The 27,847-nt window shown below is 40.0% G+C and overlaps 1 protein-coding gene and 1 long non-coding RNA gene across 5 annotated transcripts in view; one reads left to right on the top strand and one right to left on the bottom strand.

Annotated features, from left to right (window-relative positions):
* The window catches only part of TSC22D1 (TSC22 domain family member 1), a 128,215-nt gene extending 120,473 nt beyond the window's left edge, over window positions 1-7,742 (bottom strand). For 2 of the 3 annotated variants that reach the window (XR_003609368.2, XR_003609367.2), the window contains exon 1: window positions 3,617-7,014. Coding sequence is in view for 1 of the 3 variants with exons in the window: in XM_028103687.2 (XP_027959488.1) it covers window positions 3,617-6,447 (2,831 nt within the window). In the remaining 2 variants the exon portion in view is untranslated. Of the gene's footprint in view, window positions 1-3,616; window positions 7,015-7,052 lie in introns of those variants that run through there. The other variant, XM_028103687.2, reaches the window with a different exon arrangement.
* A 116-nt stretch (window positions 7,743-7,858) lies between these two features.
* The window catches only part of LOC148164756 (uncharacterized), a 47,514-nt gene continuing 27,525 nt past the window's right edge, over window positions 7,859-27,847 (top strand). The window contains exons 1-2 of one of the 2 annotated variants that reach the window (XR_015767903.1): window positions 7,859-7,977; window positions 25,205-25,347. This is a non-coding gene — a long non-coding RNA (uncharacterized LOC148164756). Of the gene's footprint in view, window positions 7,978-25,204; window positions 25,352-27,847 lie in introns of both variants that reach the window. The other variant, XR_015767904.1, reaches the window with a different exon arrangement.

Below are 27,847 nucleotides of genomic sequence, written 5' to 3'. Positions count from 1 at the left end.
TAAATAGCCCAATATTACATAAAACTAACAGTTGACAGAGGAAGATTCAAACCTAAACAGTCTAATTCCAGAGTCCATGCTCCTAACCATCTAGCCATGCTGCATATCCAGTAGCAATATAAGCATATTGTTTACAGACTAGGAAGTAAACATGACAATCAACTAAAAGAGGTGAAAGTGACTGCTTTTGGGAAAGGAAAAATGGAAAGGAAGGGGGCAGGAAGCTTGTTTGTTTCGATAACCATGTAAATTATTTGACCCTTTGAACTGTGCAGGTACAACCTAAATAAAAATTAAAGCCTATAATTTAGTATTTCATAGTTATTTTATCTAATGCTACCGTCCTCAGAAGTAGGCAAAATGAGTATTACTATTTCATAGATAAGACTTTCATTCCTCTTTAATAAAAATTTGAGAGCCTACTACATAACAGGCATTGTATTTAGAAAATATCAACTCACCTCAATGATGAGGTGAAAGAGGTGCAAAAGAGCAAGTCTTTTTATTCTTTTCTTTTCAATTTATTGCATAAATTATATGATCCTGCATCTCTAACAGTTGTGCTTATGATGAGACAATATAAATTTTAAATAGTGAAAGAAAAAGCAGAGAAAGGTCTGCTCATTAATTCATTCAAAAAATACTTAGTTCTTGCCCTTGAGGGGCTCAGAGTCTTGTGAGGAAGACAGGTAAACATAATTATAATTGAATGTGTGCAGTGCAGTTAAATAGAGGAACACCAAAAAGTGCTCAGAAAACAACATTCCCTGGGTAAAAGGAATGCTTCAGAGGGAACATCTGAGCCAAGTCGAAGGATGAAGAGAAGTATGACCAATTTCACTTAAGAGGCTGTACTAATTGTTGAAAAACACAAAAGACTATAGATCAGTGTGAAATACCTGTATCTTCCCTGTGTTATGAAGGTAAGTTCACGTTAAAAGCTAAAATAGGACATTAAGACCTTTTTGATGAGAATGAATTTTAAAAAAACAAGATACATAAACTCCTGACCTGTATTTCTAATTTTTATATTCTTGCCCAATGATCAGGTGAAAGCATTTTCCATGTGCCTAATAAACATTTTAAATTTTAAAGTGTTAGGAGTATTATTTCAAAAGAAAACTAATCTTTCATTTGCCTTACCACCAAAAAGTTTCATTGTTAACATGGTTTCTAAGTCATATATTGAAATTATAATGTACCCCCTCCTATGAGAGAGAAATTGGTGACCAAACCCCAGAAGATGCAAGTGACACAGAAGTTATCATGGGAAGAAAAGGTAAGAAGAATTTTTTTAATCATTATCACTTTTTTCTCTTGTAGATATTCTCAAATTCCCTTCCAAGGGCAAATTTCAATGAAACATTTCTTCTTCTAAGCTTTAGGGGTAAAAGAAATAATATGCAGTAAAACACCATAAAGAAAATAATATACATGTTTACCCTTATTGATCTTTATAAGTATTTTAGGGGTGACACATTTTGATTTTTCAGCGTTTAAAGGATACCTGTGGAACAAAAATTTTCTGGTTTTGATGACTTAACTTTGATGTTAACTAACAAAGGTTCAAATATGTAGTAAATTCAAAACAGGTAGAGTCAACTCAGATTACTTTACACCAACATTTAATCATACTTCAGTATATCTTTTTGTTCCTTTATTTCCAAACCTTTCTACATAATTTGTCCCTAATTAATCTTCATCTCCGTTACTATATAGAAAAGTTAATTTTGTACTAAATATCTTAAACTGGCCTCTATCCCTACAATTAAAAACCTAGTTCTAAGTAGCAACACCTGACTTTAATTGTCTGGAAAAGCAAGTTGTGGAAAGCTCTATCATGCCCTACCACCAGGGGAAGAAAAAAAGGAGAAAGTCATGCCAGAAGACCACAAATGGTAATTAACAAAAATCATGGCAGGTTTCAATTCAAAATGCTTGGTTTTCATTTGTGTATTTCATCTAAGCTTTTATTTCTCTGAATTTAGCATCCATATAATATACCTGATTTTCAGGAGTTTCACTCAATCACACCCCTTAGATTTATAAAACATTAATATTTGGGGTAAATAATTCTTTAAAATTATAGTGAATATTAGCAATCACAGGTGAATATTAGCATATGAAACAAAGTTTTATCAATAATTATAATAGGACTATTAAGGAAACTACCTCTTAGGTCTACCTCTTATGTACAGTTTTGTATACATGTTACAGAATACATCTGGTTAGGTAACAAGGATTTAATTATACTACTGGAAAAATTATAAAAATCTTGAAAGACAAGATTTTAAATCATTTCAATTAAGCATGCTTTACACCTTTTGAGTAACTAAAAAATATATATCATGAAAACCTCACTGCAACATTTGGCCTTTGTTCTCTTTTTCTAAAACTGCAATTCTTTTAAAATACCCTCAATTTTTCCGAAGTGAAAAACCACAAATACACTTTTAGAATATAAATTTCCAATTGGTTCGATGAAAGTTCAATCACAAAAATCTCCAACTAACACTAAAATAATTAAAATGAACAGCCTTTGTCATTAACTCCTATAATATTTTGATCAAGGTTAGTCACAGACCAGCAAATCTGTGAAAAGAACATTCCTTTAAAAATCAACTTAGTTTAAAGCCATGTAGAATCATTAGAGATTTCACAACTTTTCTAGGCAGTCAGCCTAAAAGACACAATTTGATTCAATGGCATGTTTAGAGCATTATTTCCAATTCAATTACGAAAACACTGGTTTAATACTGTATTTTTGGCTTTAGGTATTTTTTTGGCAAAGAAGGGAACAGGTGGAATAGATTATCAGGAGAACAAAGTCTTATTTTCATACCTCCACAAATTCAACCCTCCAAGACTTTCCTTACTCTTTAAAATGGCTACCACCTTGATCTACTTATACAAAAGGAAAAATGTACAGGATACTACTATCAAAGATGAATCTGGTAATTTTGACAGTGTATACCCTCCTCCCCCATGACATACTTAAGATTCCCATTCCTGTTCTGTTCAGATAAAATGACCATTAAATAAGTACACAGAAGTTGGTCAATTACAGTACAAGGGCAACCTATATAACCCAGAGTAGGTCATCTTTCCTATAATGTCTGACTGGGAAAAGCAGGTAACATTATCTTTCACAGACTAAGATCAAACACAGTAGTAGAAAAGGATTGTCCAACCTAGTAAAGGAGAAACAACCATGGGAGGCACAACCCCCCTTCAAGAGATGATCACAAGGATTTTAGGAATTCAAACGAATAGACTTACTATTATACTGGTTAGCACAAATTTTCTGTTCATAATAAATCTCTTTAAAAAAGCATTTTATGAGTAACAAAAACCACTCGGTGCCCCCCAGGCCTACACGTAATGCTCAATAACTCGTCTGTCAAATAGTTTACTTATTACTTACACCCACTTGCTATCCACTCTGAAACCATTCCATAACACTCTTGCGCTAGGCAACTTACCGCGAAAACGCATTTTCATATACAAAAATGAAAAAATATGTAATGCCTTCGACAAATGTCGTGCATACGCACAGCTACTAAACAGATTAAGTCTGAAGCTGCTGAATGTCTGCAGAAACATGGCATGAGCTTACCTCTCATCCTCGCCATCCACCAGGGGTGTCGTCAGCGGTAGCACCTTCAACGGGAAAAGAGAAGCAGAGGCTGCTAGGCTGCTGCTACTCCCATCTGAAACTGCTGACATTGCCCCACTGTCACCGCTCATAGTCTGAGGTAAGCCCACTAAGGAGGGTGCCGCTGGGCGCCTGGCATCTTCAATTTGGCTTCCAATCGCCTGAGCTAAGGATTGTGCAGAGAACTGAGTAGAACCTAGCGGGATCTGTGGTGCCAAAGGCAGATTTATATTAGTTGCTATCAAGGGAGGTTGACTAACACTTGGAACCAAATTACCATTTTGAGTGGCAGGGGTCTGTGCTATATTCTGTGGTGGAACCAAGTTTGTGGGGGCAGAAGGCATTCCAGAAGGACCAGCTGAACTAACCTGATTGGTAACAGAAATACCACTAGCAGAGGGCAGAGGACTAACTGCAGGCAACTGCTGCGAAACTTGAGCTACTGATTCTACTCCTTGTGGCTGGGGAGGCACAGGTAACAAGGTACTCTGGGGGGCAAGGACCAATTGTTGAGGAAGGCTCGAAGCACTAGTCTGAACTCCCTGATGAGTAATCGCAGTTTGAGCGGGTGGACCTATCTGTGAAGATGGAGGAGCACCTTGCTGAGTAACTGAAGGTGTGACTTGGGTAGAGGGCAGCTGCACCGCGGTAGGTATATTTGCTTGTTGACCGATATTTGCAATTTGACTGCCAGTAGGTGCAACAGATCCTGCCGTGTGAGCCTGGCCCACGGGCTGGCCAGATGCCCCTGCAGGTTGTGCCTGGATTGCAGCGGGCTGCACGGGCAGCTGGAGACTCTGCGTCTGGGCCGCAGGTATCACTGTTGTCCCTGCTGCCACTCCTGCAGCACTGGGCTGTCCCGAGGACACCGCTGTTTGAAGAACCGGCTGCGGCTGTACATACTCTGCAGTGGGATTCTGAGTCACTGCTTTACCATGGCTCGGGACCGGCTGCGTACAAACAGCCGCTTGCTGCTGTCCATACTGTAACTGTTGGGGTGGTGCCCCCGGAAGGGGGGCTTGCACTGGAGGAGCCGTCTGAGAGTATGGCAGCTGGGGTTGAGCCAAACTGGAAACGGAAGGCTGCTGACCTAAAGCTGAAGTTACACCAACCACACCAACAGGTGACGACTGGATACCAGCTGCAGCACTGAGCGTGGCTTGCAGTTGAGGATAGCTCAGTTCTTGAGACTGTAACTGTACTTGCGTGATCTGTGACTGAGAAACACCGGGAGCACCGGAGCCACTGAAGTCCATCTGCTGAAGAGCTGTACCTTGAAGAGCCGGCTGCGGCGGCGGCTGCTGCACCACCACGGTAGGGGCCCCCATCTCTCCACTTCCCACACTCTCTGTGTAGTGACTCAGTGTGCTGATGCTACTGCTCACTGAGCTCCCGCTAGTGCTCTCCCTCTCAGAAGTCACTTCTACCGGGTTTTGTTTTACAGTTTCCACCACTTTATTTATCGCCACACCTTCTGCAGCAGGTACAGCATTTTCCTTCTCATAGAACTCGGTGCAAGTCCATCTACCTTTTTTAAAGGGTTCAGAACTAGAATCTAACTTCACAACTCTGAACCTTGACGTGTTAACTGTGGGTTGTTGCTGCTGACTTGAAACTGATCCCACAGTCATCCCTGCAGCTGCATTAGGGGCACTGTTAACACCAGCGGAGGAAGAAATAGTACCATTGCCCATGCCACTCAAGATATTCACATTAACACCGCCGCTAACTCCAGGCCCAACACTCACACTAGCAGCACTAGCAATACTGCTTGCATTTATATTAGCATTACTAAGCATGCTGCTTGTCACACTAGGATTAAAACTACCCACAGCAGTAATGTTAACATTATTCATTGTATGAGTGCCAGTAACGGAACTTATACCTATACTGCCGGTCGTACTTGGAGCACGGATATTAGTCATTACAGATGCAGGTGAGCCACCCGATGATACAGCAGAAGTTGGTGCAGCCGGTATAACACCGTCAGAGCTTCCAGTGGCAGAGAGTTTTTTGGATACTGGACTCGAGGGTGGCCCTCCGGGAATGGATGTACTGGCCACACCAGCATGGGATGGATGGTGGTGCCCATGGTGTAGGTGGTGCCCATGAATGTGATGGTGGTGATGGAGGTGGTGTGGATGAGCATTCCCATTGATCACAACATTCTGTTGGGGAAGGTGAGGCAAATGAGGCTGCGGAAGGTGGGGCTGGTTGGGAGAGACTGCCCCAGGTGTCTCAGCTTCCTGGAAGTTATTTAGAGTCTCTTCTGAGGAGCTGCGTTCAGGCTCCCCCAAGTCAGTAGCCCTGGAAAGTGACACATCAAGGATTTCGGAAGAAGACAAATCTTCCGTGTGAGATTCATCCAGATCATCATAGCTCTCAGTGTCCTCTGCTATACTGTTGTTAGAGCTGATGCTGGCGGAGATCTGAGCCGGGGTAACGCTAGTTATCTGGAAGCCACTTTTCTTTTTCATTTGAGTTCCGCCTGGCGCAAGAGGCTGTGCCTGCAGCTGAGCCTGCGAAAGGAGGTTCAGGCTTTGTGGAGGCGGAGGCTGTGGTCCCGACGTAGAAGATGCTGCAGGAGGTGGCGGCTGGAGCAGCGACGGAGGCGGAAAATCCTCGGAAGATGTGGCACTACTACCAACGCCGGTACCTGCTGCACTGAGAGCAGAGGCGCTGCCACTACCGCTGCCCCTTCTGGGGAACATTGCCGGGTGCGCCATCTTCCTAGCACTAATGTCTGCAGCGGCCGCGGCCGCGGCGGCGGTGGACTCAGGCGGCTGGTGCATTGTGTAGGGTACCGGGGGGCGGAGGAGGCGAGTGCAATTTCCTTCTGCACCGTAAGCTTTGTATTCAAGACGCCGGGGAGGAAAAACGGGACCTGACGCTCCGCCCGGCGCGGTTCCTCCTTCTCCTCCTTCTCAGCCGAAGGCGCCGGCCGCTCCTGCCTTCGAGGGCGAGCTTCGGGAAGGGAGGATGAACGAGGGTGAACAGGGCGGCCAGGGACCCGAAGGGGGGACCCCTTCAGTCCTTCGCCATTCACTTTCCCCTCTAGTCTCACACCCCCCTTTATATTCCGCTTCACGTGGGGTGCGGGGCAGGAGGGAGGGGGGAGACAAGGCAAGGGGGAGACAAGGGGGGGTGGGAAAACCGAGAAATGCCCACCTTCTCCGGACAACTCAGAAGCCACCTCAACCCCTCCTCCCGCCGCGGCGGCGGCGGGCGCTGCAAAACCCTCCCGGTCGCTCTGCACGAAGGCAGCGCGGAGCGAGTGTCGCCTTCCCCTCGCCACCCCAGCGCCGCCGCCGCCGGCGAGCCCCGAGCTCAGTGTCGCTCAAACCTCCCCTCCCGGCCCCGCTGTCCCCGCCCGGCCCTCCCCCCACGCCCCTCAGACCCTTTCAAACCCCCTGGGCTCGCGGCGGCTGTTCCGTGAGCAAACGCTGGCCGCGGCTGGGGCCGGGGCGGCGAGGCTCGGAGCGGGGCGGCGGCGGGGCGCCCGGTACGGTGAACCCAGCAACGAGGCGCGGGCGGGCGCGCAGAGACGCCGGGTCCTCGCGGAGCACGGCCGGGGCGCGGCGGCGGCAGTGGCAGCGGGAGCCCAGGGACCGCTCCATCACTGGCAGCCATGGAGCCCGAGCATTTTCCTTCCTCAGGGCAGGCGCCTCGGCTCGGCACACGTCCTCGGGGAGGAAGGGGCCGGCGCCCGAGCCTCCCCGGAGGGCGGCGGGGTGTGCGCTAGCGCAGAAGGGTGCGAGCCGCTCCTGTCCTCTTCCTCCGCAGCCGGCTCGTCCTCACCCTGCTGCTCCCGGGGCCCGGGCGGGAGGGGGCCGCAGGCAGCGGCGGCTCCTTCTCGGCGGCGTTGGTGGCCAGACGGGCTGGTGCAAGCGACTGCAGCCGACGCCGTTCAAAGGAACGAGAGGTGGGGTTGGTCGGTGTCGGCAAACGGGGCGGGTGAGTGGGTGGGTGCCGAGGGAGGGCGGCGGGCGGGGAGGGGGCTGTGATGGTTGTTACTAGTGCTCTTCTCCGGCTCCACCGTATCCCCCAGTCTCTCGCGGCATCGAGAGAGGAGGGACCAGCGCCCGAGCGCAGGAGGAGGAGGGGCGACCGCCGGCGAGAGGAGGCGGTGGCGGTGGCGGTGGCGGTGGCGGGGGGAGGGGGCAAGCAAAAGAGAAGGAGGGAAGATGGCGTCTGCGCATGCGCCCCGGCGCTGCAGACATAAAGCCGGGTCCAGCAGGGGAGGTGCCCGGGCTTCGGGCCTTGCCGAGCGCTGGGTCTCCCGACGGAAATTGCCGAAGGCTCGCGGAGGCGCCCACGCCGGGGTAGGGGGGGGCGGATTTCGGCCGGGGGAGCGAATCCGGGTCGGCCTGTGAGTTTCGGCCCGAGTGGGGGTGGGGCAGGGTGCGGGGCGCGCGCAGCTTAGGTGTGTCCGCTCTGTTCTCACACGCGGCCGGTGCGCGCGCGCGGGCACGCGGCGGGGGAGGGGGCGCGGCGGGGAGGGGCCCGCGGAGGCTGCTGGAGCCCTGGGTCTCGGCTGTACGCGCCCTGGGTGGTGTCCCCCCCGCCTGCGGAATGGGTAATGAGGCTTTTCTCCGCAGCAACAGCATCACGAGTTTCAGTTCCCAGGAGCCTGACGCCGCTGCCGCCACCGCCACGACACGACATGAGTCAGGCTTTCTTCCTTGGCGCGTGGCGGAGCCCTCCTCCCCCTCGCCGCACCTGGGCTCGCCCCCGGCCCGCGTCGCCCGCACTCCTTAGGCGGAGGCCCCTACGCCAGGAGCTGTGCGGTCCACGCAGAGCCGGAGTGTCTTCAAGATAGGTGTTGCCTTTTGTGCAGTGACGTTGTGGCTGCCATGCGGTCCCCTCGCCCTTCGACGGTCAGGGGTGAGCTAGCCAGGCAGATGTTGCAGCTGTTTGCTATTAATTGCCTAAGTTCTTCCCGGGTAGGCTCTTCTCTAGAGATGGCGTGCTTGCACTCCATCCCTACCTGGAGGGAAGAAGGAGCCTAGCCCTGTAAACTAATTGACCTCAACAGGTGGAGCTTATCTCCAGCAGAAAGGTCTTTCCATTGAATTGTCCAGGCTATAGCCCCCACAGATTTGACTTAAAAGACAAATCTTGGTGGCAACACGAGTGCAGTGATAAATGAAGACCACCTCTTACGGTTTGAAAAGAAAAAGGGCCATCTGCAAATCCAGTTTAAAAAAAAAAAACCTGCATGGTCTGAGCATAGTTTTACAGAAGCAATGTTAGGTTTGATAGGAGGCAATTTACTGGAAGTTGCTTCCCTAGCATTCCCCGTCAAAACGTTCTAGCTCTAAGCTAGAATGTACTACGAAGCGAGAATGTACTTCTCGCCCAGGAATTAACAACAAACTGATACGGAAAATCCTAGAATTTTTTTTTAACTTAGGTTGTTGGGTAACTAAACTTTTATGGTTAGACAACTAATTTAGGAAATCTCACAAATTTAGAGATCTATAATCCTATTTCAGGAGCTTGTTTAAGCATAAAGGGCCGTAGTCTCTTAAACAGTTTGACAGACACCTAGTTGTCAATTCGGTGCATTACCTTTAGGTTACTTAAAACTATTGTCTTCATTCCATCCTTCGGTATGTCACCAAATGCACCCTAAACATCCCGTGTAGATCCTCTATCAAAGTTATGATATATTGTTGCTTTTTCTGTGGTCTCCCCCACTGAACCCAAACAGGACTACCTTTTTTACTTTAAATTGCTAATGTGGAGCTTTGTGCTAGGTAGGTACAAAGTAGGTGCGCACAAATATGTAAAATGGTGTGATAATAAACATGAACTACATTTGAAAAGATCGTACTTGTTTTAGGATATTCATGATTATGTGAATGACTGTATTTTTACATACCCATGGCCATTGGTGTATTTTACAATAATTTTTTTTAATACCCAGCAGTTCTTGTTGAAGGTGAAACGGGTGGTTAATGGTGGCCATCCATTGTTGAAATGCAAATCCGACTTGCTATTTCAACAGTTTGTGAATGGAAAATAGAAACTATCTTATCCAATTGAACCTGCAATGGAATGTAGATAGACCAAATATGTTTCTTTGGACTAGTGTGAAAGAAAATGCTCTTGATCTCTCAGTGTTGCATTAGGTCCAAGTTTTAAATTACCCCAAACAACAACAGCTCAACACCCCCTTGGACCCTAAATACCCTCTGTGATTGTGCTGATAGGGTTAGAAGCAGAAGAAACAGTCTTACCCGAAGTTGACAGAATGAGTTGAGATAGCCCTATAAAAGCAGATACTTGTTCTGATAACCAGTAGTAAATGATAGCGTTTTGGGCTGTTTTGATTGGGGGGTGGGGGGCAACGGCCTTTTCAAATGTATTTCATTTTTGTCTGCCAAATCACTTTCAAATTCTTGTTTAGGCTGCATCAAGCCCCACTAAGCTATAAGGAACAACTCTGCAATTATGGAAACCTGAGTTTTAAAAATCTCTCTATATCTCTCAGTTGCCAGTATTTCTGGGAGTAGGAATACCTGAATACAAGTACGTTAAAACAAGAAGTGCTTGAACAGCTGGGTGTTGTTATGTTACCACCTTTTAATTAAAAAAAAAAAAGGTCTGGATTTTTTTTTTACATTGATACTAAATGCCTACTGCGATGTGTAATGAAGTCATTAAATCCTTTGAACTCAGTACTTAGAGTTATCCTTTGCCTTTTGAAAGACTGAATTTCCCCTGTTTACATTCTGAAGGTGCAGCTCTGAATTACTCTCTATTGACTAAAAGATTAGCCTGTAGTGCAGTGTTCACTTTAGTCACTGCAACATTGCAAAGCAACGTGTATATTTGGCTGTGTTTAGTGTTTTTTTCCTACCATAAAATACAAAATTTGCTGAACATTATAACACAACTTACCTCATTGTGAGAACTGTGAGATAGGTCTGTATTTAAAACCAAGTGATTCTCCAAAAGTAATGCCCTCAAAGAGCAGGAAGGGAATACTTAACACTCAGAATGGCTGTGAATGGCAAAGACAGATATTAAAAGAGAAATGTGTGCAGGAAAGATGCCACTGTTCCACTAGTAATTCTAGCTAACCAGTGCTTCAGTCATGCAGTATTACTTATCTGTAACTTTTTAAATGTCATCTGGAAAAAAAAGTCAAAATTTTAAATGAGTTATAAACATGAAAAAACACATTTTTACATATGCAGAAACTTATGCCTAGGTATATTACTGCATTTTTATAAATCAATTCACTCTCTAGAAAATTTTTTAAATGAGACCAGAAGTAGTATATGCTACTTGACTTTTGTAAATAGCACAAAATTCTTATTTTGAAATTTCTCATTCAAATTTCAATGAGTGCAGTTTAGCTTATAATTGATTGATTTTTGCAACATTTGTTGAATTTTCAATACAAGTGTGTTTCTGGTCAGTGAAACAATTTTATATCCTCGAGGAAGATATGCTTATAAAACAAAAGTTTGACTTTAGAAATTTTTAATTTATGGTTCAGAGGGCACACTGATACACATTAGCTCATTTGAAGGAGAAGACATTCTCATTTTAGAAGTGATCACAGAGAGATTAAATAACTTGTTCAAAGTTTATACCTAAATCTGGGTACTCAGGCCCTCTTAATTTCAGATTCCATTCCTCTGTGTTGAGAGATTTTTTCTAAAAAAGCAGCCTGAACTCTAGGGACTAGTATTTTTCAAAACTCTCTTGGAAATTAATGAGTGTTCTTCTAATGCTTTTGAATGCCAAGAAAGATATATGCTGCACACACTAATTACATATAGCTTTTCTTCTATGTGAAGAGGATAAAAGACTTTTTCCCTGTTTGACCAAATGTAAAAGTTACAGATTCTGCTATAGTCAGTCTTTTCTGACTTAATGATGTGTTAATTTGGGAATTTTCTCACAACTTAAAAAAAAAATCATTTCTAACTTCTGCTACAGAACTGTGAAGTGACATTGCAAAAAGAAATAATTTGTCAATTTAGGGTTTTTTTAAGTCTATAATCAAATAACACTTGAAATTTCCCCAGATGAGAGCTAATATTTATTTAATGCCTACTCTCTACTACACATTGTTGTAAATGCTTTAAGTGTCTTATCTCAATCCTCACAACTGTATAAAATAGGGACTATAATTACCCCATTTTACAAATGAGTAAAGTGAGGCGCCCAGAGGTTGAGGTCTCACAACTTGGCAAGTGGTGGGACTGAGATGCAAATTGCTGTAATGTAACCACCCCTCACAGCTGCCTCCAGACATATTGTTAGATCAGGCTCCTGCTTAATTCTAGCTCCCAAGTTAAGTTTCTACAGAATACTCATGTTTTGATTTTTCTAATGAGATATCTCCAAAGAATCAGCACCATTTTCTCCCGATGTAGAGACATTCTAAGAAAGAGTATACATTTTACAGACTCTACTGTGGCCATGTAGGAACTGGACTTAAATGAACAGAATGATTTGATAAGTTGGATGATCTTTCACTGATCAAAAACGATGTCGAATGCTTGAAAAAAGGCATTAATCACACATAATTGAGGAACGTCGTCTATACAGGACAAGATAAATGTTTTCCCAATTTAGCAATTAGCGTTCATTGAACATGAGTGCCTGTAGAATAGAGACAATAGTAACCTAGCCTTTTCAGTATGTTCTAAGGACCAAATTGTATTTGCACATCTTTTTGAATACTTAAAGCTATAGAAATAAATACATTTATTATTTTTGTTTGTATCATAATTCTAGTAAGACCTCTGTGCTTCTACCATACATGAACCAAAACCAGGTCAAGAAATACAAACAAAGTATAGCAGCCAGTGTTTCTTTGTATTTAAAGATTAGGTTCATGAACAGTTAGGTATATCTCGAGTCTCAAAGCTCAGGGGAAAAGGAATGGCTGTTGAAGTCATTCCTTAGTATGAAGTTTTCCTTTGGTCATTCGTTTTCTCCCCCTGCTCCGACTTTATCTTTTAGAAGAAAATTGATAAAGTAGCTTTCAGTAATGTACTTAAATTGACATTTCCAGTTAATTTTATTGTAGAAGAAAAACAAGAAATCATTAGTCTTAAAGGCCAAAATCTTTTCTTATTTTAATATTTTAAAAAAAGAAGAAAAGAAAGTCTTTTTTTAAATATATTTTTTAAAGATTTTATTTATTTATTTGAGAGAGAGAGAATGAGAGAGAGCACGAGAGGGAAGAGGGTCAGAGGGAGAAGCAGACTCCCCGCTGAGCAGGGAGCCCAATGCGGGACTCGATCCCGGGACTCCAGGATCATGACCTGAGCCGAAGGCAGTTGCTTAACCAACTGAGCCACCCAGGCGCCCCGAAAAGTCTTAGATGCACACAAGATAATTGGAGTCAGAAGCATAAAATAAAATCCATTAATGTTATGACCACATAATGTTACAGGCAATAGTACTGCTTATGTATGGAAGGTGTTTACAAAATCTATATAAATGATAAAAATTATTTAATCAGATGATTTAAATGAGGAGAGGTTAGAATTTCAAAGAAAGTATGAGATGGAATTTAGGAGGAAAACCCCCAACATAATTGATTTGATTTGTTACATGCTATACACACTTGTCAAACTCAAGAAAATTAAGTATATAACTGACTCAGCCTGAGTTAAATATAAAATTAATTGCAAAGATGCCAACCAAGCTTTCCATCAAAAAACGGAAGAGAAAGTCCAGGTGCTATTTTGCCCTAGTTATTTATAGATAGGAATGGGATCACATGATAATGCCAACTCAGTGGTTCACCTTTGATGTTTAAGAGTTTCTAAACATACTCCTTATTCAAGTCATAACCAGCATTACAAAAATATTTGTTAAATTACACCTATATCAATACATATTTGAATAAAATGGGTTAATAGCCTATATTATCCCAACATTGACCCCAAATTATTTGATAAAAAGACTTTTGAAAGGAATACTTCCAACAAAAAGCATCTTGAGAAAGGAGCTAAATTTTCTTTATTCTGTCAAGCATATGATAGGCACTCAACAAGTACTTATAAAGAATTTCTTAAATCCCACATTATGTAATAATGTTGTCAACATAATTTATCACATGAACTTTACTACTAGATTTTTCACAAGATATCTCAGTAGAACATTGAGTTCAGAAATTATGACATTAGGAAACAAGCTCATTATCAAAATTTTGGTCAAGGGCATTCAATGGTATTAAATTTCCTTCTCTGTTCTTTACTTGATCTCTAAAATTCTCCTTGTCCAACCTAAGCCTATAACAACTTGCTGACTACTCTTTTTCATGGAACATCATGCCCAAAGCATTTTTTTTTTTTGTAAACAGCAAAGTCCAGTGAAAATGGTAAGATATGAGTTGAATCTCTATCTCCTTTTCTGATAGCTTTGCGTTTGTTTAGGGACAGAGCATCATGTTAAATACCGATGAGAACTGGAATCTTCAGCCTTTGTGGATTCTGGAAATGCATTCTTTCCATTCCTAGTTTAAGGATATGGAGAATTCATGTGCTTCTTCCAGTCAGATGAGCTCCAGAACTATTTTCTAAGAACTTACTTGGCATGACTAGTCACAGACCTCCTACAAAGCCTACAAAGAATAATTTCAGATAAAATGATCCATTGTTTAAAGCTTGACTTAGTTAATATGTCTAAAAAATTTCCTAGCTTTCTATTAGTCAGAACTTTGAAGTGTTAAATGAGGGCTTTGCTATTATTTTTTCGTTTCTTCCTACATGAAATTTCTTTCTTTCTTTTATTTATGGTTGTAAAGGGTAATAGGACATGCCACCACATGCTGCTTTGATATATTGATATTTTGAGCTGAGCTATAGGCACTTAAAAAGCAAATGCAGGACTTTCTCTGAACTCCCTTTATCTGCCTGAAGACATATTTTCCAAAAGGAACTTGGATGTCATAGATGCCCTCCCCTGGAGTTTCCTCAACCAAGGAACATTGACTCTTGTCGTGGAGAGGAAACTTCAAGTTGACACCATACTCAGACAAACTGTCACAGACTATCATACCACCCATCTATTCTTCTAATGGCCCATTCATCTTTCCTAAAACTCATCCACGCTCCCTTAAGAGGCCTATACCTCCCCTACCCTCTGCCTGTTAAGATAGCATTTAATCCCGAATTCTAAAGACACCTCAGAGTTACTCATTTTTTCTGAGTGTATCCTGTGTATACATGAGGTATACATGGTAATAAACTTGTTTGTTTTTCTTTTGTTAGTCTGCCTTTTATTACAGGGTCTCAGCTAAGAACTCAGAAGGGTAGAGGGAAATTATTTTTCTTCCCCTACAATTGTCAGAATAATAAAAACTGCCTTCTATTATAAAACTAAGGTTAGAATGAAGAAGCCACCTTGCTGATCATTATGGATATATTTTTAAGTACATAATATTTATTTAGCACAGTATACAAGTGGTCAGTCAATTCTTTTTTAATGGTAGTTATTCTGTAGCTGAAGTATATTCCTAGTGAATACATAGTAGCTGCCTGAAAATAGGACTTCTTTATGCTGTTCCTTTTTTTTTAGAAGAACAGGAAGATTTTGACCCCAGAGCCTTTCAAATCTGTAGGATCTTCAGAGGAGGCAAATCGCCATTTCTACCCAGCTCTGCATTATTCAAACGTCCAAAGAAAATGGTCTTTGGCACTGTTTCCAATGACTCTGTTCTAATAAGATGTTAACTTAGCATTCATCTTATTACTAGTTGTACCAGATGAGTCACTCATTTAAGACTCAGGCCTTCACATATTTTCAAATGGCTTTGATCTACAAGTCTATATTTTTTTTGAATGTTGAATAGATTTTATTCAACTCATTTGCATTCCAATCTCTCTTCCCTTCCCATTCACCCCTCCACCTTCCCCCTACCCCACTCATTCCCCTCACCATCCCTCAGAAATTGAAATTAAAACCAGCTTCACACCGATGGCACCCCAAAATAGTATAATACTTCATTTTCTTCTTTGTGATAACTGTGTACAGCAACCACCTAATAACACCACTTGCTATTCTGTCCATCCTAAGGGCATGATGAGTTGCATTTCATGAATAGTGCTGCTGCAAAAACAGACAATAAAAGCATATCAACTAATTAAAAGAAAGAACATTCAACATCTCACAAATGCATATTAACAACCATGGCTGATCTCACCTGAATTGTATTGCAGATTATTTTTCACTTCATTAGGTTACAATATGGTTTTCCTCCCCTGAAAAGTACTTAAAGTAGAATTAACTAAAAGCATATAATAATTTGTGGCTGCTATATTGGTAAGAACGAGAAGATAGGAAATGTGGGGTTTTGTTCTCCTTAGGAGAACTAAGGACAGGAAAGATAAGACTGATCCAACTTCAGTGTAATTAATTGAATAGCTACTATGTGCTCTTTAGCAGATGAAATTGTCTATGCAATGGTCTTTTATATATCCGTGAAAGCACAAAAGGAGACAAACTTCTCCCACCGCTTACCCCCAGCTTAAAAGTAGATTTGCATAATCTTATTGTAAACAAAGGGCAAATGGAAAGGAGCAGGAGAACAATTTGGTTCATGTTTCACCAAAGACATTTTTCCTCCAGGTTAAAAGTAACCAGAGACTTCTAAATCATTGCAAACACTTCTTAATCCCCCAGCTACATAGGCACAATATGGATCTTTGGAAATTAGATAAGAATAATTTCAATGTGGGGCACCTGCCTGGCTCAGTTGGTAGGTAGAGCAAGGGACTCTTGATCTCCGGGTCATAAGTTTGAGCCCCACGTTGGGTGTAGAGATTACTTAAATAAATCTTTAAAAAAATAATTTCAAAGGAAAATAATAGCAGCATCATAGTTTAGAAACAATGATGCCTCGTTGATGCATACATCTGCTGGGAAATGAGCATCTGATAGTGTCCAGTACAGATGGAAAAAACTGCAATTATTGCTCCTTATTTTGATAATTCATTCTGAGTGAGTGTATAAGTATTGTTAGTTGTCTTAATTTTTTGTTGTTATGTTTTTGCTTTTGTTTGTTTTTTTAATAGCAGACATTTGGGGGTAGAAAAGCCTCTATGTTCTAACAGTATTACTAAAATGACCAGGAAAATACACCAAGCATAGCACAAATCAGGGCTAGTAACAATACACTAAAAGATTCTTTGAGGCTGCTTGTTCCCTGATAAACATCATGATAGCAACAGCCCCACATAGAATAAAATTGAGTCCCGATGTATTTAACATTCTCCAATTTTATTCCATGGCAGCCTATTATCTCTACAGGGACAGATGGAATATTCCAAAGAGAAAGACTAAAAAGTAGGTTTTATGTTTAAAAATAAATAACAGTAATAAGTCATTAGCTCCACCTTTAAAGCATTAAAGGGAAGTTTTTTAAAACCTAAGCTTGAACTCCATTTTCAACAAGGAAACTAGGGAACATTTTAAAAGCTTAAACTTGCTTGTTGTGTTCAGGAAAGGCCCCCATTCCATTGACCTGGCTGTGGCTGTCCTGGGCCAGAAGGGCCTGACGTCTATTGCACAGACTGAATTGCATTTTGATCAGTTTTTTAGGTACAACCTCCACCTCATTATTTGCATGTGAATTTCCCAAGGGCACTTTGCATTCCTAGCCATCTTGAACCTCTCAATCAACACCAATGGGGTCCCCCATCCCCAGCTACAATGTGTGCAAAGGGATGTGAAATCATTAGAAATCTGGTCTAGACCAAAAGAAAAAAAAATAGTTTAGGCGGCAAATCCAAGGGGGAAAAAATCCATTAAAGTATTATACTTTAGCCACTATTTTGGAAGAATTCCACCATTGCTTTCTTCTAAGAGCAAAGATAACATGAATTGATTGCTTTTGTTTCAGTGAGGTCTCTCTGCCCACAAACGTGACAGACTTGTCTAAACTGTAGCTCATTTTTAATGCGGAACTGAAAACTCCTCTTGTGCCTCCAGACCTTGTAACAGAGCATTCTAGAATGATTATAATCATATTTCAGTAGACAATATTACACTTATACAATCAGCAGAAATGTGCAATAATTAGGTCATGAAAGAATAATAGATTTACTAGTGGAGGAAGTACTTAGGGATACTGAGATAATGTCCAGAAAAGCTGCATTGGGGATAGAATTTTATTTTTTATTTTATTTTATTTTTATTTATTTATTTTTTTTAAGTAGGCTCCATGCCCAGCATGGGGCCTGAACTTATAACCCTAAGATTAAGAGTCATGTGCTCTACTGACTGAACCAGCCAGGTGCCCCTAGAATTTTGAATTATTACAAAACTCTCAAGTTCCTGTGGTAGGTTGGAGAGCAACTAGGAGAAGTCTCTGGAAGATTAAGTGGGTCCACTCTCTTACCAAACCCCTTTACATTTAAAAGATCCACTTTTTGGGGCATCTGGCTGGCTCAGTCAGTAGAGCATGAGACTCTTGATCTTGGGGTTGTGAGATTGAGTCACATGTTATACATAGAGATTATTTAAATAAGTAAAATAAAGGATCCACCTCTATCTCTGACTTGGCTCCTTTATTTTTATTTATTTTGGGGGGAGGGTGGGGAGGCAGGCACACCTTCAAACAAAAAGGAAGCCTAGACATAGAACCTGGACTCCTGAAGATCATTTTATATCACTGTTGTCTTCTCCTGAGGCCTAAGCTAGTTTCCTAGTGATAATGACCCTGATATACAGGCTAAATGACAGATACAGTCAGAACTATACTATGAAGAATCTGCCATCAGATGTACAGTAGGAACTTATTTCCTATAACATTAGGGGTTCATTTTCTGTAAAATTCCTACTAAAATGATGCAATTCAAGTGAAAAATACAAACCTATTGCTACAACATTGTCAATTATTCAGCAAGAATTTACTGAGAAGTACTATAGATTGCATATATCAGATATCCCATATGTCTTAGGCTGAGTTCCTTCAAAATGAGAGACAAGACTTGCATGCAGTTAGTTTATTTGAAAAAAGAGGGCCAGAAGGCAGGAATATCAGCTGAGAGGAGAGGGGGTGGAACTGGGAAGGAGGCAAAGCCAATACAAGGATGTGTCACTGAGTTGGCCATCATGGAGGAGCCTTAAGCATGCTTTCGAGGAGACAAAAGGGGTTAACATTTATCTACCAGTTTCCATTCTCCATTGGTCAAGGGTGGTTCTATGAACATCAAATCCACTGTCCACCACCCAATTTTTATACATGCTCATGAGTACAGAGCCGGTTCTAATGGTGTTCCATCCCAGTGGATCAGGGAGGGCATTATCCTATCATACTCACACAAAGCCATTCAAGGCTGGAGTGGAAGTAGTAAGCTGTTGAGTAAGAGGTGGGTCCCAGAGGACTTAGCAGAGGCCTCCAGTTATTACAGTGTTTCAGAACTGATTGCCATGATTGGAATTAGCATATAATTTTCTAATTCTGATCAAATATCTTTTTTTAATTGAAGTATAGTTGACATATAATATTATATTAGCTCTGGTGTGCCATATAGTGATTCAACAATTATATACATTACAAAATGCTCCCCACATAAGTGTAGTTAACCTCTGTCATCCTATAAAGTTATTACATCCTTATGCTGTACTTTTCATCCCCATGACTTACTTATTTTATGACTGGAAGTTTGTACCTGTTAATCAGGCACATAACTCATAAATGCAGAATCTGTTTCTTTTTATTTGTTCATTTGTTTTATTCTTTAGATTCCAGCTATAAGTGAAATCATATGGTATTTGTCTTTCTCTGACTTATTTCACTTAGCATAATATCCTCTAGGTCCATCCATGTTGTCGTGAATGGCAAGATTTCATTCTTTTTTTATGGCTGAGTAATATTCCATTGCATGTGTATATACCATATCTTTTTTATCAGTTTATCTATGGATGGACACTTAAGTTACTTCCATACCTTGTTTATTGTAAATAATACTGCAGTAAACATAGGAGTGCATATCTGCTTTCAAATTAGTGTGTTTTTGTTTTCTTCACATAAGTACCCAAAAGTGGAATTACTGGATCATATGGTATTTCTATTTTTATTTTGTTGAGGAACCTTCATACTGTTCTCCATAGTGGCTGCACAAATTTACAATTCCACCAACAGCACATGAGTGTTCCCTTTTCTCTATATGCTCACCAACACTTGTTATTTCTTGTCTTTTTGATACTAGCCATCCTGACCAGTGGCAGGTGATATCTCATTGTGCAAATATCTTTTAATTAATATATTATAGAGTCATTTAGATTTACCAAGAATAACCTCAGTAACACTTTTGCAAACACAGTGAAATCTCACTAATTCGTACTGCATTGACCATCATGATTCCTGGACTGAGAGTAAATTTACATTGGTACTACCTTTTTTTTTTTTTTTTTAAAAAAAGGATATGCTTAGAAATTAAGCATATAAGCCTGGCTCCAAAGAGCATTTTAAAATATTTACCTTCATCATCACTTCTATACATACAATTATATATTGGCAGTTACCTCTAAAACTAGTCATAAATTTAAATTGTAGTTGCAAAGCAGCTTAATCCATTCATTAAGCAATGGGTCTTCTATTGGCCTCTACTAGCTTGATTCTAACCATTGTGTGTATCTTAAATGTATAAAAGTATGTTTTCAAGAATTAGTCAATAAATCAGATGTTTCTCTACATCTAAATGCCTCTAGGAAGTTTGAATTAATGATGTGTCTCTTGCAAAAATAAGGAAAATCTAAGGATAGAAACAGTTAAGATTCTATTGGCTATTTCACAAGTCATTCTCATACCTATGATATCACTTCAAATTGAGCTTGTGTGTTCTATCTGGCTAAAGTCTTTTAAACTATATCTTTTTGATCAACTGACATACCTTTCATATACCATAAAATTCACCTGTTTTCAGTGTAGAATTCAATTAATTTTAGTATATTTACAAGGATAAACCATTAATTACCACTAAGATATTTCCATCACCCCAAGAAGAAATTTCATTCCCATTTACAGTCACTCATCATTCCCACTCCCAATCCTAGGCACCACTAATCTACCTTCTGTCTCAGTATATTTGCCCTCTTTTGGACATTTTATATCTTAAGCATAATGCTTTTAAGGTTCATCCATGCTGTTAACCTATATATTTTACAACCAACATATATGGTTGTTCTGTATGTTGTCTACTAATCATCTTATTTCAGTTTCAGGGTAAAACTTTTGTTATGTATAATATTAAATAAAGCCATTTAAAGACTTAAAGAATCACATACATAAAACCTAAATGGACATTCCTAATAAAAATCTTTTTTATACAACTTTTATTATTTGCCAATTATAAAAATAATAGGTTCAGCATATTAAAATACTGAAAATAGAGAACTACATATTAGGATGTAAAGGCATCCCTTTATTTAAATTTCTTAGCCTCTCTGTGAGGCGGAAGGTTTTTTTCTAAATATTTAATTCACTAATTCATATTCTTGTGAATGAATTAATCTGTTTACTCTTTCTATACAGGTTTTGCCCACTCTTTCTATAAATGTTTTATTATTATTATCATTATTATTATTATTATTATATATGAACTCATTTCCCTTTTCTAGTTATATTGCTGGTAAATACTGTCCCCAGTTTTGAAATTTGCCTTTTAGTTTTGTTTATTGTTTTTCTTGGCATCCAGAAGTTTTACCTTTTTAAGTAGTCAAATTTGTCTATTTTTATCTTTGTCATTTCTTCCATTATCTTTATGCCTAGAAAGTGCTTCTTCTTCTTCTTTTTTTTTTTTTAAGATTTTATTTCTTTATTTGACAGAGATAGAAACAGTGAGAAAGGGAACACAAGCAGGGGGAGTGGGAGAGGGAGAAGCAGGCTTCCTGCTGAGCTGGGAGCCCAATGTGTAGCTCCATCCCAGGACCCTGGGATCATGTGACCTGAGCTGAAGGCAAAGGCTTAAGGACTGAGCCACGCAGGCGCCCCCTAGGAAATGCTTCTATGAAGAAAACTAAAACAGGGTTAGAAGACAGGGTGTGGTAGGGTGTCAGTGCATACAGGGTGGTCCGAAAGGGTCTCACTGATAAGATGACATTTGAGCAGAGGCCTAAAGGAAGAGAAAGAAAAGCCACGTAAGCCATAGAGAAAAACATTTCAAGTGTTGAATTTTAACAACATTTTTCTGCATCTATTGATCCTTTTATCTCTTAATATTTTTGGATTAAACTGACAGATATTGGGATAAACCTACGTGTTCACGATGTGTTTTTGTTGTTATTATTTGGGTTGGGGGGTTATGATCTATTTTTTATTTTTACTTTAATAAGAAACTAAGGAACAGAAAAGTAATTTACCCAAAGTTACATAGATTAGAACCCAGGCCATTTCACTCCAGTGTCTGAGTATTATCCACTGTGCCATAATCATTTTTTGTCTTAATCCACTTTGCTATAATCACTTAATCTCATGCCAGTGAGATGGTAAAAACACATATTAAATTTGCCATCTTAACCATTTTTAAGGTTCAGTAGTGTTACGTATATTCACATTGTTGTGCAGCAGATCTTTAGAACATGTTCATCTTGCAAACTGAAATCTATACCCACTAAACACTAATTCTGCTACCCTCTTCTTCCCAGCTCTTGGTAACCACTTTTCTATTCTCTGTTTGATTTTGACTACTTTAGACATTCAAATGTGTGGAATCATACAGTATTCTTTTGTGACTGGCTTATTTCACTTAGGATAACATCCTCAAGATTCATCCATGTTGTAGTGTGTGTGACAAGATTTCCCTCCTTTTTTCTTTTTAAGGCTGCATAATATTCCCTTACAGGTATATTCCACATTTTCTTTATTCACTCATCTGTTGATGGGTATTGGAGTTGCTTCCTTCTCTTGAATATTGTAAATAATGCTACAATGAACATGGGCGTGCAAATATCTCTTTAATAAGATCTTCTTTGAATTCTTTTGGATACATACCTAGAAGTGAGATAGCTGGATCATATGGTAATTCTATTTTTAGTTTTTTTGAGAACTATTTTCCATAATATCTGTACCATTAATCATACTGTATTTGTAATACATTTGGATATGATTTGTTAGTACTTAATTTAGAAATTTTGGACCTAAATTTAGAAGTGAGCTAAGCTCATAAATTACCATAAATTGCCAATTTCCATAAATTGCCTTGTCTGGATTATTTCCAAAAATGAGGTTTTGGTTTTGTTAATAATCTGTATTTTTATTATTTTTCTATTTCCTTACTTTCCATTTTTAATTTCATTATTTTCTTTTTCAACTTTGTTTTTTCCTACCTTTTTGAGATGCACATGTAACTCAATTATTTTCAATCTGTCTTATATTTTAAATTCATTTACATACATTCATTTTATTCTAATTAATACTAATTACCATTACCTTTCCAATTACCCTTCTAATTATAATTTCCATTGTGGTTTCCTCTTGAACCCATGAGTTATTTAGGAAAGTATTTGATTTATTTTAGTTTGTGACCCTGAATTCCATTGTACAGATAAAGAATCTAAAGTCCAGGAAAATTAAATGTCTTACTCAAAATTGTATAGCTATTGCATGGGCTGAAATTAAGTCTCCTGATTAACACTCCATTTTACCTTTCCAATTTCTTAATTCGTATTCTTACCCTATAAGAAAGTTTCCTAAAATTAAACCAATATTGTCATTAACTTATATTACACCAAGAATCCAATTTTTACTAGCCTTATACATTTTAAAAATATTTGCCTAGGGGTACCTCTGTGGCTCAGTTGTTAAGCGTCTGCCTTCAGCTCAGGTCATGACCCCCGGGTCCTGGGATCGAGCCCCGCATCGAGCCCCGCATCGGGCTCCCTGCTCCGTGGGAAGCCTGCTTCTCCCTCTCCCACTCCCCCTGCTTGTGTTCCCTCTCTCGCTGTGTCTCTCTCTGTCAAATAAATAAAATCTTTAAAAAGAAAAAAAATATTTGCCTAAACCTTTTTGTAAATATACTGGACATTGTCTCTTTGATTTTCTTATCCAGCTAGGATTTATTAATTTCTAGCCATGTAATTTGGCATAGTGCTTAGCACATATTAGGCTCTCAATAAAAAATTTATTGAGGGAATTTTTGTTTAATGAATGTTTAAAGAATATTATTAGTGCCACCTATGAGCTTTATTAAACATCAAATGATAAGTACTGAGATGAAAGAATCTTTCTGGCTTATCATAGCACAAATTCAGGGGATTAATGATAAAGAGGAAATGAACAAGAAACCAGAATCACTGTTGAAATGAGCTACAACTCCATGGTCAAAAAAAGTGGGGGTGCGGGGGACTAAACTATGTGGAAAAATAGAAATGAAGTATAAATAACAATAACCAACTTTCATTTAATATCCCATATGAAAAAAGAGTTTATTATCTCCACTATATAAAGGGGGAAAGGGAACCCCAGACAGTTTGAGTCACTTGCCCCAGTGACACAGCTAGAAGTGATAACCCTTGGACTGGAAGGCAGCTTCTGTCTGAGCCCCAGGCCCATTATCTTTGAATAAGCCACAGTCTTCTCCAGGGCCAGGTCCTCCCAGCTCTAGCCAACCCCTTGGCTGTAATTGGGAAGAGGGAGATAGCTCAGAAACAAAGGGAGGGAGGGGCTGTGGTATCAGGATCAATCTCCAGTGAACACAAAATACTTGCTAGAGGTCAAATACTACCACATTTTTTTCTTGTCCTTGAGAATAATCTTTAGCAGGAGTGGGGAGGAATTAGACAGTTCTGCCTTTAACATCCTGTCTACCTCTTTTTCTAACTCTTCATGGTGCCTCACAAGGGGAATCTAATGTCAGAACCTGCAATGTCATGTTAAGAATATTATTCTTACAATTAAGGAGCTCCTTTTTGCATGTTTTCTCTAGGCTTCTCTTTAAAATGTAGGCATTTCCCTCTTATTATTTAATAAAACTAAATTAATCTTATCAATATAATATGATGCTGCACAATAGCAATCATTTTCTTGGTATTTAAATATTATATGTTATGCATTTACTAATAACTACCTTTTTGTTATTTTATACATTTATCAAAGCAGCTTCATTCCTTATGTACCAGTTCCTAATTTTTTCCTTGAACACTCTCCTCTATAACGTTTAGGATCTACAAATTGGTAATTAGAACAATCATTCCTCCATCTTCAACTTTTAGATTGTTTCCTTTTTTCCCCTTCAGTTTTGTGGTTTCTCCTTGGTCTCTGTAATCATTATTTTTTATATCATAGATGGTATGTGGCGATTACAAAGAACGTTTTTATAACATGGAGAAATGCTCACATACAAAGTTAAAAAAAAAGAAGTAAAGCAGGATTCAAAGTTGCATGTACAGTGTGTGTGACCCCCAAATAAATGAACATTTATATGTTTTATTTAGATTAAAATTTTAAAAACTATACCAAAATATTGACAGTGATTACTCTGGGTGGTGAGATTATAAGCAATTTAAAAAAAAAATCCTGTGTCCTTTTCATGTTTCCTATAATGGGTATGTATTATCTTTTGCCAGACCTGGGTCGGAGCCCAAAATTGGAACTGAGGCCAAAGGGGCAGTCTTGCTGAGGACCCCTGCTGCTGCCAAGGGCTGTCCATCCACAGGAAGACTTCCCTTGACAGCCCGGTCCTGAGGCAACTGGTTCTGGCGGGCAGCTGGTAGGTATGTGTGGAGTGCACGAGGTGTGGGAGTGTGTGGCAGGAAGGAGAAATCCAAGGGAAAGGTCTGACAGTCTGACTTCTCTGGGTAGAGACCAGACCTCTCTGAGTCTGTGGTTAAAAGCAAATCTCACTTGGACTAGAATGGAAATAACATCTGGATCCAGATGAAAGCTGACTATCTAGTATCTATATTGTCCAATTCACTCTCCAGCTGGAGATTCATTTCCCTGAACAGAGATATTTGAACAAGTTCTGGTCTTTTAATTCAGATTAATAGTGTAATATTTAATATATTTTCCAGCATCCCTTTGTCTCAATTTTCTTAAATCATTAAGGGCCTAATAATAATATTCTCCCACTATCTCATTAAAGTGTCATGAAGATTTAGGAATAAATATCTCCTGTTTACTTTGCCACTTAGAATACAGCTCTTTACCACAAATTATGTTGCCTTTCTAGGTTAGAAAGCTGTGGTGGGGGAAGGGTGCATACCCTTTACTTTCCCTTTCAACTCTCCAGACTTTATTCCATTATTCTTCTTTCTGGGAAATGAGACAGAAGAACTGAAGTCCTGTCATCTTAAAAGGTTTGCTTAATGACCATCCCATGTGAACATAGGCAGTGTCAGCTGAGAAGCATGACTGCTGCAACCATATAGGCCCACAAGACTGACTCATTTATCAAATATTAAAGAATCATTTCATAGAATGACTTTTCCAGTCACTTTTCAATAGAATTGAACCCTGAGCAATTATAAGAAAAGCAAAGAACCCTGAGGTTTTTTTACTGAAGGGGTCAGTCATCTAACCATTTGGGAGACCTGACATAATAACCTATGTGATTTTCACCCCCAAGCTAAATTTTCACACAGAGCAGAAAAATATACCATTTTCCATGGCAAATAAACATAAAGAGAAGACATTTTCAAGGGGCTATTTTCTAAGAGTTAACATCTAGAGCTCAGTTCTTCTCCATTGATCATATTCCCTCATTTCCAGACTCGGGCTTCCCATGAGTTGTTAGATTAATAGACTGAACAACTGACTAATGTTGAGATGATAGAGTTCTTTTTGTTTGTTTGTTTGTTTTTTTGTTTTGTTTTTTGTTTTTTTTAAAGATTTTATTTATTTGAGAGAGAGAGAATGACAGATAGAAAGTACGAGAGGGAAGAGGGTCAGAGGGAGAAGCAGACTCCCTGCTGAGCAGGAAGCCCGATGTGGGACTCGATCCCGGGACTCCGGGATCATGACCTGAGCCGAAGGCAGTCGCTCAACCAACTGAGCCACCCAGGCACCCGAGATGATAGAGTTCTGATAATATATCATTCTTGCATGATCCCCCTTATCATGTCTAAACTGACAATTGATTTAGTTTGGCACAACATAGGACTCCACACATCAATTGCCAGAATATAATATTAATGTAAGATATTTATAAGGTGGAGAGATTAGGACTGAGAACAAGGTAATAGTTAAGGTCTACATTATATACTGTGCATCCTTTTTATTTATACTCATGGCATCTGCTGTTTGTACATTGCTAACAATACCGTGCCTTTCATATGAATGGCTTGAGGAGAGAGCAATGGATTTGTGCTGCTGGAGCAATGTGGGATTGTCTTCTGACCATCAAACTAAGACCTAATAAAACCAGCATCCCTAGCAGGATTAGGACTGAATTCTAATTCAGCCTTCTATCTTGAATTGCTCACCCACCAACACAGAACTGATATAAGTGGGCTGCTCTGAAAGTCTGGCCGGCTCACCAGTTATTGGCAGCAAGCCATTCTCTATGGAGATGTTTGTTTGATGTTTAAAACATGCAAACTTAGCATCTTTGGTAAAGTAGAACAATAACCGTTCCTTATTCAACATAAACGATGATCCTTTTATGACAAAAAAAAGTCAATAAAAATCTCAGTTTGAAACCAGACTTTTTTCCAACATGATAAGAGTTCAATTATTTTCTCACTTAAGCTTTGGGAGTGCTTCTCTCTTTTTGGACAGTTTTGTATCTCCTTTCCAGTACAGATGTCTATTGCCTTCAAGGCTTTCACAGAGAATTTAATCCTTGGCAGTGAAAAGAAAGAATCCCATGGGGCAAGTCAGGGGGGGAGGAAGGAGGGACTAGCCAAGCTGAAGGAGGTTGATTTGAATGGAAAAATCCTTTAGTCATGCCAAAGATGTGAAATTATCAAAGACACAAAGATCTTGTAAAGTAAAAACTGAGGTAAACCTCTGCCTTTCAGGAAACACATACTTTTTCAGTAACCCAAATTGTGATGTCAATCCTACAATAGATTATCCTTGAAAAAGAATATTACTCTCACCTATTGGAAACCCTCTGCTACTTTATAGAGTGAGTATATTTGCTCCTAGAGTTCTAAGATGATTGAACACTAATTTGTACTTTGCTTCAGATTTAAACTAGGTTTGTCCCCAGTACCTAGTGTTTTAGGAACTGAGAACAGATTCTCAATAGATCTCATCCCAGATCT

This window comes from Eumetopias jubatus, unplaced genomic scaffold, assembly GCF_037043125.1.
Source record: "Eumetopias jubatus isolate StellerSeaLion01/CBP00866 unplaced genomic scaffold, mEumJub1_p1.0 scaffold_3, whole genome shotgun sequence".
In the NCBI taxonomy this organism is placed as follows: domain Eukaryota; kingdom Metazoa; phylum Chordata; class Mammalia; order Carnivora; family Otariidae; genus Eumetopias; species Eumetopias jubatus.
The sequence above is the reverse complement of the archived record's forward strand: the minus strand, read 5'-3'. Positions and strand labels throughout refer to the sequence as shown.